Consider the following 12006-nt stretch of genomic DNA (forward strand, 5'->3'; position numbering starts at 1 on the left):
GCTGGCCACGGTTCCGAGTGGAGCCACCCCCTCCTGCGGGAGGCCAGCTGCACCCCGCCCTGGGCGTGAGCCCCCAGGTCAGCTCCCCCAAGAGCCCTGGGCGTGACGCAGGCTCTGTCCTCCGGGTGGGCCCTGCCACCGCACTCTGACTCGGCAGCCCCGGCTGTGCCAGGACCCCCGGGGTCAGCCCCACAGCTGAACCACCATGGGCTGAGCAGACTAGCCAGGACTGGGATGGACCCCCCCCCCCCCGCCCGCCTCCCGGAAGGGAGCAGCCAGGGGAGGCGGCACCTGGGGGTGGGGGTGGGGCTGGAGCAGGGCAGGCGCCCGTCCTGCTCATCCTGCCTGTCCTGTAGCTGCCGCCTCCCTGAGCGGTGGCCTGGGGTTCCCACGCCCATGGGGAGGGTGTCATGGTCCCAGTGCGTCCTGGTGGGAAGGGGGCGCTCCCAGGAGGAGGGAGGGTCTGCTGGTGGGCATGTGGGGGCGCGTGGCTGGGCCCATGCCTTCTTGCCACTGCAGCGGCCCCCCAGCCCCTGCCCTCGGACACCACCCTGCATCCCTGTGACGGACGCGTGTGGGGGCCCGGGCCGGCCCCTCAGGCCCCCGGCTGCTGGACCCCCGAAGCTGCTGGAGGTAGACGTGCTGGGCACAGAGCACCCCTTGCCCGGAAGCCCCCAGCAGCCTGTGTGGCTGCAGCGGCCCCCCGAGAGCGCTGAGGCCGGGCCTCCTGGGCGGGAGGGCTCCCGGCAGCTCTCCTCAGAGCCCAGGCCACTTCCACTTCCCTGGACCCAGCCTCCCGGGCCTCCTGGCCGGGCCAATCAGAAGGCAGCCACCTGGGCCTGTCCCCCTTCAGGAAGTTCAGGGCTCCCTCCCTCCGGGCCTCTCCCTCCCGCCCGGCTGGGCCGCCAGCAGCACCTCCTGTCCCTCATTGAGTCCACGGCGCGGGCTGACGGGCACCCAGCTGCCAGGCGCCCCCCAGGACCCTGAGGTAGGTGGTCCCCCTTCTGACAGGCGCTGGGAAGGCGCCAGACTCTGCTGGGGACGCACCCCAGGCACAGCAGAAGCAGGTCCCAGAGGCCCCGGGACCCTCCCCGCACGGCCCTGAGGGGCACCTCTCAGAACCAACAGCAGCGGCAGGGCGTGGGCGGGGCTGCGGCGGTGGCGCTGTGTTCCCCTCGATGCCAATGCCGATGCCCGGCTGTCGCTAGGCTGGGACACACCCCCAAGCCAGGCAGGGGGCAGGGAATGCCGCCACTGCCCAGGCCTCAAGCTGCGGTCCAGCTCCCAGGACTGGCGTGGCCTTTCCCACCTGGGCCCAAGGCTCCGTCCCCGCTGCCCAACGGTCGCCCGCACGGCCGCCCCTGCCTGGCCTGTCCCGGCTGAAGTCCCATGTCAGAGCCGAGGGGACCGGCCCCGAGAGCAGGCCCTGAGCAGGCGCCCGGGAGGCAGGAGAGGACGGGCAGGCGCCGAAGCCACCTTTCGGGCGGCCCTGGCTCCCCTGTGGGCGTCCGGCCACCCTTCCCAAGCGCAGGGTCGCCGAGCCTGACCCGGAGCCGCCAGCCTGGGCAGCCGCTGGGTGGCGGTTGCATCACCAGCCGCCGGCCCGGAAGGAAAGGAGGGGATGGGACCGGGATGTGCGGGCGCCGAGTGGGCGAATGAGGAACTCACGGGGCTGGGAAGGTGGGAGGGCCCCTTGCCAACACGCTCTGGCTCCAGCCTGGGCACCGACAGGCCGCCTCCCTGCCCTCACCTGCCAGGGGCGGCGGCAGCACAAGCAGCTCCCTGTGCCCGCTCAGCTCCATGGCGGAGGCAGCTGTCTGGCTCCATGGCACTGGGGGTGCCCAGGAGCAGGGCAGGGTCGGAGGGCAGTGTTCCTTAGACTCCCCTGTCTGACAGCATCTCCACCCCTCCCCCCACACGTAGAGGGGGCCCCGGGAGAGAGGCCAGGTGGCCAGCAGGCGGGAACAGGGCCCAGGGACAGCTTGGGGGCGCCGACAGCGCGCCGATGGGGCCGGGTCACCGTGCCGCACTCATGCCCTCCGTGGTCGCCAAGACGGGAGGCAGGGGGAGGCTGCACGCTCCCCGGCCACGCCTGGGCCAGTGAGCTCCTGGTCGCCTCCGCCCGGAGCTCGGACCTGGGTCCCGCTGGGTCTGCCAGCTCAGCGCACGGGTGTCGCTCCCAGTGCCCCCGGGCTCCAGCCGCGCCCGCCGCCATGTCCGACTACGAGAACGAGGACGAGTGCTGGAGCGCCCTGGAGGGCTTCCGCGTGAAGCTCATCTCCGTCATCGACCCCTCGCGCATCACGCCCTACCTGCGGCAGTGCAAGGTGCTGAACCCCGACGACGAGGAGCAGGTGCTCAGCGACCCCAACCTGGTCATCCGCAAGCGCAAAGTGGGTCAGTGCCCGCCCGGCCCGGACCCGCCCCAGGTGGCCGCTGCGCCCGGCCGCTCCCCGGGAGGGCTGGCCCGTGGCCGCGTGGGAGCGGGAAGTCCCGGCCCCCCACCCCTGTCCTGCGTGCGTGGCACCTGTGGGCGGGCAGTGCCTGGACCCGGCCCCTGCGCCCGGCCAGCAGCTGTCTGTTGCAGGCGTGCTCCTGGACATCCTGCAGCGCACGGGCCACAAGGGCTACGTGGCCTTCCTCGAGAGCCTCGAGCTGTACTACCCGCAGCTCTACAGGAAGGTCACGGGCAAGGAGCCCGCCCGCGTCTTCTCCATGATCATCGGTGAGGGCAGGGGACCATGGCGGGGGGCCGGGGGGCAGGGCTGGCTGGCCCCGCCCTGACGGATCTCCCAGTGGATAAAATGGGGAGAGACGCCTGGGAAGGGTCCACGTGGGGGCAGGTCTGGTCCTGGCTCCCATCCGCTCTTCTGGAGTGGGGGGCAGGTGGGAGGTGAGGGTGCCCAGGCCGACTGGCGGCCCTGAGCCTGTCCTGCCCAAACACCATCTGACCCCTGAGCGGTCAGGGGCCTGTCGGCCCCAGCAAAGGCGAGGCACTGCTCTCCTGGCCCCGGAGTCCAGTCCCTTTGCCTCACAATCAAAATCACCGAAAAATCAGAGAAAGGGGAGGGTGCCTGGCACCCGGGCTGCTCCCCGTCCTGGGGGGAGGGTGCGGAGTCAGAACTGCAGTCCATCTCCTCCACGGGGAGCCGCAGCCACCGGGCACCGTCCCTGAGCTGAGCCGGGAGCTGCAGGGCACGCCCCGGGCCGGGCGATGGAGCCCGCTGACCCCGGCCCGGCCTGCAGACGCGTCCGGGGAGTCGGGCCTGACGCAGCTGCTGATGAGCGAGGTGACGAAGCTGCAGAAGAAGGTGCAGGACCTGACGGCCCTGCTGAGCTCCAAGGACGACTTCATCAAGGAGCTGCGCGTCAAGGACAGCCTGCTGCGCAAGCACCAGGAGCGCGTGCAGCGGCTCAAGGAGGAGTGGGAGGCCTGCGGCCGCGAGCTCAAGCGCTGCAAGGACGAGAACTACGACCTGGCCATGCGCCTGGCGCGCCAGAGCGAGGAGAAGGGCGCCGCGCTCATGCGCAACCGCGACCTGCAGCTGGAGGTGCCCTCCGTCTGGAGGGCGTCCGGGCGGCGGGCGGGAGCGGGGACAGGCAGAGGGGGGCGGGCACCTTTGGTGGCCCCGTTGAGGGGAGGGGCGGGCGGGGGCGGGTGGGCCCCGTCGAGGGGAGGGCGGCGGGCGGGGGCGGGCAGAGATGGGTGGGCACTGTTGGTGGGCCCCGGTGAGGGGAGGGCAGGGGGCGGGGGCGGGCAGAGATGGGTGGGCACTGTTGGTGGGCCCCGTTGAGGGGAGGGCAGGGGGCGGGGGCGGGCAGGGTCAGGGGTGGGCCCCCTCGGTGGGCCCCGTCGAGGGGAGGCGGCGGCGGGGCTGATGCTGCGGCCGGCGGCAGGTGGACCGGCTCAAGCACAGCCTGATGAAGGCGGAGGACGACTGCAAGGTGGAGCGCAAGCACACGCTGAAGCTGCGGCACGCCATGGAGCAGCGGCCCAGCCAGGAGCTGCTGTGGGAGCTGCAGCAGGAGAAGGCGCTGCTGCAGGCCCGGGTGCAGGAGCTGGAGGCCTCCGCCCAGGTGGGGGCGGGCGGGGCGGGCGCAGCGGGGACCGGAGGGGCGGGCGCCTCCCCCCGCCCGGCCGCTGCCCTGCCGCCCTGTGCCCTGCGCCGCCCACAGGAGGGGAAGCCGGACCAGAGCAGCCCCTACATCCAGGTGCTGGAGGAGGACTGGCGGCAGGCGCTGCGGGAGCACGAGGAGCAGGCCAGCACCATCTTCGCCCTGCGCAAAGACCTGCGCCAGGCCGAGGCGCTGCGTGCCCGGGTACGCCAGGCGGGTGGGCCTTCCCTCTCAGCTCCACGTCCCTGGGCCCCCTTCCTGGAGACACAGGGGCCCGGCTCCTCACCCCACCGCTTGCCCACTCTCCCTGGCGTGGGCAGGGCCTGCGGGGCTCACGCAGCCGCCCGGACGGGGCGCGGGCGGTGTGGCCAGCTGCCGTGTCCCGCCCGCAGTGCATGGAGGAGAAGGAGGTGTTCGAGCTGCAGTGCCAGGCCCTGCGGAAGGACTCCAAGATGTACAAGGACCGCATCGAGGCCATCCTGCAGCAGCTGGAGGAGGTGGCCATCGAGCGGGACCAGGTAGGGGCACCGCGGAGGGCGGGCACCGAGGGCCCCGGCAATAGCTCGAGGGGGTGGAGGGGTCGTTGTCCGAGTGGTTTTTATTTATTCCTTTTTGTATTTTTAAAATTATTTTTTAAATATATTTTTATTGACTTCAGAGAGGAAGGGAGAGGGAGATAAAAGCATTGATGAGAGATGAGACACACGGATCAGCTGCCTCCTGCACGCCCCCTACTGGGCAGCGAGCCGGGAACCCGGGCTTGTGCCCTGACTGGGAATTGAACCTGGGACCTCTTGATCCCTGGGACGACGCTCAGTCCACGGAGCCACACCAGCCGGGCTCCACGTGGCTGTTAAAGGACAAGAGCACAGGTGAACGGGCGTGAAGTTGGTACCGCCGGCCACCCCCGCCGGGCCGGCTGCAGGAAGCCCACCGCGCACCGGCCTTCCCGACTTCGTCAGCATGCATACGGCTTTGTTTTCATTTTACAACATTGGAAGCATCCGTCTCGTCTGCAAATAACTTTTTAAACCTAAACACGGCGGGCACCTGGGTTGGCTGCCGCCTTGTGGCCGGGAGGCAGCGCCCGCCTCCGGGGCGGTCCCTCGGACAACACAGCCCTCGTGGTTGTGGGCCGCGGGCCGAGCCGGACGTGGTCTGGCTGTGGCGCATTTGTCCACTCAGTCTCACGCTCAGCCTCCCGTGGGCGTGGGCGCGGCACAGGGTGACACATTCATTTTAAAGAATATTACTCGGCTGTTCACAATCACTGCTGTTAAATGTATTTTCATTGATTTCAGAGAGGGAGGGAGAGAGGGAGAGAGAGAGAGAGAAACATACATGATGAGAGAGAACCATGGGTCGGCTGCCCCCTGCACGCCCCACACCGGGGATCAAGCCCGCAACCCGGGCCTGTGCCCTGACTGGGAATCGAACCCAGGGGCCGACACTCTATCCACCGAGCCAAACCGGCTAGGGCTACACCATCGTGGTCTTGATGTCAACCACGGCCCAGAGGCATGAGCCCGTGTCGGGGCCGGCGGGCGGGTGCAGAGACCTCTACTGTCCTTCCTTCTCGGAACCGCCCACGCTTCCCGCCACGAGCCTTCATTGCGTCGGCGATCCCTGACGCTGTGCTCCTGGATGGGGCAGAGGAGGCCAGCCCCGGGCTGGGCATGGGCGGCCGTGCCGGGGCGGGCTGTCCGGGTCCCCACACAGTCTCCCCGCAGGCCATCGCGTCCCGGGAGCAGCTGCACGCGCAGTACGCCCGCAGCCTGCAGGACAAGGACGCGCTGCGCAAGCAGGCCCGGGAGCTGGGCGAGAAGGCGGACGAGCTGCAGCTGCAGCTGTTCCAGCGCGAGGGCCAGCTGCTGGCGGCCGAGGGCAGGCTCAAGCGGCAGCAGCTGGAGATGCTGGTCCTGGTGCGCCTCCTGGGGGGGCTGCTGCCGCGGGACACGGGGGGCCGCTGGGGGGCTGCTGCCGCGGGACATGGGGGCCGCTGGGGGGCTGCTGCCGCGGGACACGGGGGCCCCTGGGGGGCTGCTGCCGCGGGACACGGGGGCCGCTGGGGGGCTGCTGCCGCGGGACACGGGGGCCCCTGGGGGGGCTCTAGGGGAGCCCTGCGGCGGTGGGACACGGGGAGCCTCTCGGGGGCCCTGCTGTGGCGGATAGGGGGGCGGCCCCTGGTGCAGGCATGTCCCCAGGGACCCCAGAGCCCGGGGGGAGAACCGCTGGAGAGCCTCAGTGCTGGCCTGGCCCGGCCACTGCCCCCTGGTGGCCTGGCAGGTCCCGGGCCCTCCTCAGCCCCCTGGCAAGTGGCTCTGGGTGCGGTGAGGGGCAGAGGGGGACCTCCCTGGAGAGCTGGCCTGGGACCCCTCCCCACCCCACCCCCCAGCCCATTCCCCAGGAGGCTCAGCTCCCCGCCGGCTGCTGACCGGCCCCTCTCCTGTGACCACAGAGCTCCGACCTGGAGGACAGCTCACCCAGGAACTCCCAGGAGGTGAGCGTGCCCCCCGGGCGGGCTCCCGGCCACAGCCTGTGCCCCATGTGCCTCCCTGGGAAGTGCCAGGAGCTGGGCCGCCTGCCAGCGGCTCCGGTGAGCTGGGCCGTCCCCTCTCCTCCCGACACGCTGCCGGGCAGAGGACGGGCCACTGCGTGCTCAGGGCAGGACGGACCCCGCAGCCCACCCCGCGCCCTCGTGGGGGCCTTCCCGCCTGCCCCTGGCCCGGCTGGGCCACAGAGACCCCCCGAGAGGCTGGTGCAGAGGGGACAGCAGCCGGCAGGGTAGGTCGGGTCCGCGGGGCAGTGTCCTGACCGGCTGCCCGTCTCTCTCTGGAAGCTCTCGATCCGCCGGGACCTGGAGGAGGACGCCCGGCTCTCGGACAGAGGTGAGGAGGGCGGCTGCCGCCGAGGCCCCCTCGTTGCCCAAGCTGATGCCAGTCCTGACCCTCGGCCCACGCACCCCCATGTGGCTGGCGCCTGGGGATGTGCCCTCCAGCCCTGTCCTGTGCACTTCACACCTGGGGACACTGAGGCTGGGAGGCAGAAGTGACCCCTGGAGTCCCCCAGTGAGCTGAGAGCCCCATTCGAACCCGGGGCCAGGCCTGCCAGCTGTGTCCAGCTCCAGCCCCCGACTGAGCAGGGAGCAGGGGAGGCGCAGCCAGCTGGCACCCAGGTGTGCCGCGCTAGGAAGCGGGGACAGAGGGGCTGTTGGGGGTGGTGCGGAGCTGGGGGCTTCAGGTAACGGGCGGAGCTGGCTCTGAAGGTGGGGTCCGCGTTCGGGAGGAGCCCGGCGCTGGGCCAGGGCTGGGCGGGGGTTTGGGGGCCCCGCAGAGGCTGGTGTGGGAAGCCAGGCGAGACTTCCTCAGCGTCAGGCCTGACCCGCTTCCAAAGGGGCAAAAGCGGAAGAAGGGGCACCGAATAGAGAAGTGAGGGGGGCTGGTCTGAGCTCGGGCCTCCGAGCCGCACAGGGAGCCCTGGCCCAGGGTGCGGCCCCTCGCGGGAGCCTCCGGGTCAGAGGCTCGGGGAGGTTCAGCTCCAGGCAGAGACTTGGGCTCCCTATGGTGTCCCTGCCACTCGAGCCCGGGGTCCCCCCCCCCACGGCCAGTTTAGGGGAGCCAGCTCCTCAGGGCACCTGCCACCCCAGAGTCCTGAGCCCTGGCCACCAGGCCCTGGCCCATTGGGAGGGGGCCCAGCAGCTAGGACCCTTCTGCCCCCACGGAGGAGGGGCCGGGCCCTGCTGGTGGGAGGAGCGGAGGTGGAGGTGGGAGCGCGCCAGGGCCCTGTCTGTACATTGGGATCCTGTGGGGTCCCAGCAGACACGCAGGGCTGGGCAGGCAGCAGCAGGGGCGAGGGGGGTGCCGGCCAGGCACGCTGGGTCCCGGCAGGGGCGGCACCCGCAGGCACCACTCTCCTTGCAGGCGGCCCCGCTGACGGCGAGAGCCCCGAGCAATCCTTGGAGGCTCCGCAGAGGGAGCGGCCCTCACTGGCCCCCAGTGTAAGGCCTGGGGTGGCCCTGGGCTGGGGGCCGAGTCCTCCACCTGGATGCCTGGGGGAGGGCTGCTGGGGTGCGGTGTTTGGAACCTGAAGCTGAGCCCCTCCCTTGCACAAAGCCGTGCGCAGGGGAGTGGCCAGGCCAGGGCTGTGCCTGGGCAGTGGCAGCCCCGGGCGGGGGAGGGGGGCTGTCCGCTGTGCGGGCCACTCGGCCTTCACGGGTAACCGCTGCCCGGGAGCCCCCACCCGCCCCGCAGCAAAGGAGGGGAGGACTCCTGGCCTGGAGCCCCGCCCGCGGGTGGCGCTGGGTCTGTCTCGTCCTCCAAAAGGAGGGACCCACACCCGGCTCCCCGCACGGAGCTGGCGCGACCGCAGCTCAGCTGAGCCTCCCCGTTGCTGCAGGACGCGGGTCTGAGCGGCGGGGAGCCCCCCGAGAAGGAGCGGCGCCGCCTCAAGGAGAGCTTCGAGAACTACCGCAGGTGGCGGCGTGGGCGCTGGGGGCCGGGCGGGGGCGGCCCCACGGCCCCGCGCTCACCGCGCGCGCTCTCCCGCAGGAAGCGGGCGCTCCGCAAGATGCAGCCCGGCCCGCGGCAGGGGGAGGTGGACTGGGAGAACACGACGGGCAGCGACAACACGGACACCGAGGGCTCCTAGCGGCGCGGCCCGCACAGCCCCGCCGGCCGCCCCTCCTGCAGGGGGCGGGGCGCTGTCGGTGCAGCTCCCGGCGGGGCGCCCGGACGGAGCGGCCGGAGGTCCCAGGGTCCATTCCGGTCCGGGCACCTGCCCAGTTCCGAGCTGATCCCCGTGGGGGACGTGCAGGAGGCGGCCGCCATCCAGGGTTCTGCATCATTGATGTTTCTCCCTCTGCCTTCCTCTCTGAATTCAATAAAATACATTTTAAAAGAGAAAAGAGCCGAAACCGGTTTGGCTCAGTGGATAGAGCGTCGGCCTGCGGACTGAAAGGTCCCAGGTTCGATTCCGGTCAAGGGCATGTACCTTGGTTGCGGGCACATCCCTAGTAGGAGGTGTGCAGGAGGCAGCTGGTCGATGTTTCTCTCTCATCGATGTTTCTAACTCTCTGTCCCTCTCCTTTCCTCTCTGTAGAAAATCAATAAAATATATTAAAAAAAAAAAAAAAAAAGAGAAAAGACGTGCAGCTCCTAATGAGCCACCGCCGCAGCCAAGGAGCAGAGGATCGCGGCCGGGAGCCCGCCCGCGGGTGGCGCTGGGTCTGTCCGGCCCCCAAAAGGCGGGGCCCAGCCCCGCTCCCGCCGGGGCGCAGCCAGGCCTCACGCGCGCACCGCCCGCCCCCGCCCCCGGCCGCCAGGGGGCAGCAGCGCCCGCACGGGCCCAGGAGCGTCGCTTCCGCCGCCGGCCGCTTCCAAGATGGCGGGAGCGAGGCGGGGCGGGTAGGGGCGGCGGGAGGGATGTTGCGAGCGGCGCTGTGCCGCGTGTCGTCGCTGGTGAGCCGCGCGCGGCCCCGGGGGCCCGGCTTGAGGCGACTGTGGGGGTGCGGGGCCCGCCTGGAGGCCGCGGGGAGAAGACGGCCCTGGCACTGCGGCGGGCGGCGCTGGAGCTCCGAGCCGGGGCCCCGGGCGGCGCACTACCAGCTCGTCTACACCTGCAAGGTGGGCGCGCGGGGCCGGTGACGCGGGGCGACCGCAGGAGGGGCGGAGCTACCCCTTAGGGGGCGTGTTCTTGGAGGAGGCGGGCCACGCGGAAATGGAGCTGTCCCCAGGGGCGGGGCCTTCTGGGAGAGGGATGGAGCTATGCTTTGGGGCGGGGCCTAGGAGGGGCGGGGCCTTCTGGGAGAGGGGTGGAGCTATGCTTTGGGGGTGTGTCCTAGGAGGGGCGGGCCTTCTAGGGGAGGGGTGGAGCTATACCTTGGGGGCGTGTCCTAGGAGGGGCGGGGCCTTCTGGAAGAGGGGTGGAGCTATGCTTTGGGGCGGGGGGGGGCGGGGCCTTTCTGGGAGAGGGATGGCGCTATGCTTTGGGGGCGTGTCCTAGGAGGGGCGGGGCCTTCTAGGAGAGGGGTGGAGGTATTCCATAGGGGGCGTGTCCTTCGGGGAGGGCAGGGTCCGCATGGAGGGGTGGAACTATCCTCAAGGGCGGACCCATGGCCTCACCTGCCCTGTCTCCGTGCCTCCACCAGGTGTGCGGGACCCGGTCCTCCAAGCGAATCTCCAAGCTGGCTTATCACCAGGGAGTGGTCATTGTGACCTGCCCTGGCTGCCAGAACCACCACATCATCGCGGACAACCTGGGCTGGTTCTCCGACCTGGATGGGAAGAGGTGAGGAGGCCACCTGGGCAGGGTTGGGGGACAGAGTGCCCGGTCAGAGCCCCACCCCGCCTCCCTGGGGCACCCCCACCCTAATGAGGCTTACAGAGCCCTCTTCTCCCACCTTATCCAACGGGAGGAGCAGCGAAATTGGAATTTCAGAGAAACCACCAATCACTGTGAATAATAAGCCCCAGGACCGGCTGAGGCAGGGCCACTAGTCAGGGCCACAGGCCTCCCCGACAGGGAAGGGTCAGACGAGGCTGACCCTTAAGGCGATGGCTCCTTGCGTGTTGTGGCTCCTTCCTTCCCCGACGAAGATTTCCGAGGGCCTGCTGCGGGGCAGGGAGCTCGTCCACCATCCACGCTGGCTGGGTGACCACACCCGGCGGGGTGCGTGTGCGGTGGTGTGGACGAGGCCTTGGGCCGGCAGAGCTGGCTGCGCCCTGTGGAGAGCAGGGGCGGCCGTGGTCAGGAGCCTCGAGGCCAGTGGCCCTCGGCAGTTCAGATTGGCGTCCGAGTGCGCATTCTCCCGGGAATGGGGAGGTCATCCTGGGGGGTGCGCATTCTCCCGGGAAGGGGGCGGTCATCCGCCCTGGGGGGCGTGGAGAAGCCCCACGAGGGCAGCGTGCAGGGCCCGATGCCACCCAGTGCAGGGACCCACGTTCCGGGCTCAAGCTTGGCCCTGGGTGCCCTCGAGGGCCGAGTTGCAGGACAAGTGAGGGCCCGAGTGTCACGGTGCCACCCTCTCTCACAGGAATGTTGAAGAGATCCTGGCAGCCAGAGGGGAGAAGGTGTGCCGAGTGGCCGGCGATGGGGCTCTGGAGCTGGTGTTAGAGGCTGCGGGGGCCCCCAAATCTACCACTGCAGCAGAAGGGGGTGAGGACGCGGATCCCACCCACCCTGGCAAGACAGAGCCCCGCTGACCCTGCCTCCCGCCCTGGAGCGGGCCGCCGCTTCTGGCAATAAACAGACATCGCTTGCCGGTGACGGGCCTTGGGCTCGGCTGTTCTCCCTGGTTCTGCGTCAGGAACTCCCAGGAACCCCTCCAGGTACAGCCGCAGGACCCCTGGCCCACCACCGGCGCCCCGCTCACAGGAGCTGGCCTGTCCGCGCGCGCGGGAGCCGGACATGGAGTCTCGGGCCTCCTGCCTGGCTGTGTGGCCTTGGGGAGGTCCCTTTGCCCCGCGGAGCCTCTGCCTTCCGTCTGCAGAGGAAGCTATGCCCCTGTCAGGGGCACGGGCGGGAAGAGGAGGCTGGGCACAGGCACAGGGCGGCGCAGTCGTGACCCGGATGTTTCTGGGGAGAGGCCTGGAAGGGACGGCCCGAGAGCCACTGTCCTTCCTGGGGCCGGATCAGCACACCTCTCGGGTCCCATCCCTCTGGCCAGACACAGGGAGGCCCCCAGATCCCTCCATGCCACCTGCCACCTCCTGGACACAAGCCAGGCTGCTCACCGCAGCTGCAGAGGGGCCGGTCGGCCTCGGCGCCGAGGGAGCTGGGCCGCCATGGGGGGGCGGGCGGGGGCGGGAGTGCCCACGTGGTCCCCCACCCGGGCGTGCGGTTCGTCTCGCAGCCTTGTTTGACGGCCTCCCCAGGATGTTCCTGTGTTTATGA

General features: G+C 70.4%; 2 protein-coding genes across 2 annotated transcripts; both read left to right on the forward strand.

Moving 5' to 3' along the window:
- The first annotated feature begins 896 nt into the window (after nucleotides 1–896).
- Nucleotides 897–8811, forward strand: CARD9 (caspase recruitment domain family member 9). The gene is made up of 13 exons (XM_054727184.1): nucleotides 897–988; nucleotides 2184–2397; nucleotides 2588–2725; nucleotides 3247–3551; nucleotides 3898–4077; nucleotides 4177–4320; nucleotides 4509–4634; nucleotides 5847–6038; nucleotides 6575–6616; nucleotides 6956–7004; nucleotides 8037–8113; nucleotides 8512–8588; nucleotides 8664–8811. Exons 2-13 carry the CDS (start codon nucleotides 2214–2216, stop codon nucleotides 8761–8763), a joined length of 1614 nt encoding a protein of 537 aa, XP_054583159.1. The 5' UTR covers nucleotides 897–988; nucleotides 2184–2213; the 3' UTR covers nucleotides 8764–8811.
- Nucleotides 8812–9453: 642 nt separating this feature from the next.
- Nucleotides 9454–11379, forward strand: DNLZ (DNL-type zinc finger). The gene is made up of 3 exons (XM_008152666.3): nucleotides 9454–9737; nucleotides 10262–10401; nucleotides 11147–11379. The coding sequence occupies exons 1-3, from the start codon at nucleotides 9537–9539 to the stop codon at nucleotides 11313–11315; spliced, it is 510 nt and encodes a 169-aa protein (XP_008150888.2). The 5' UTR covers nucleotides 9454–9536; the 3' UTR covers nucleotides 11316–11379.
- Nucleotides 11380–12006: the final 627 nt, after the last annotated feature.

This window comes from Eptesicus fuscus, chromosome 15, assembly GCF_027574615.1.
Source record: "Eptesicus fuscus isolate TK198812 chromosome 15, DD_ASM_mEF_20220401, whole genome shotgun sequence".
Lineage (NCBI taxonomy): Eukaryota > Metazoa > Chordata > Mammalia > Chiroptera > Vespertilionidae > Eptesicus > Eptesicus fuscus.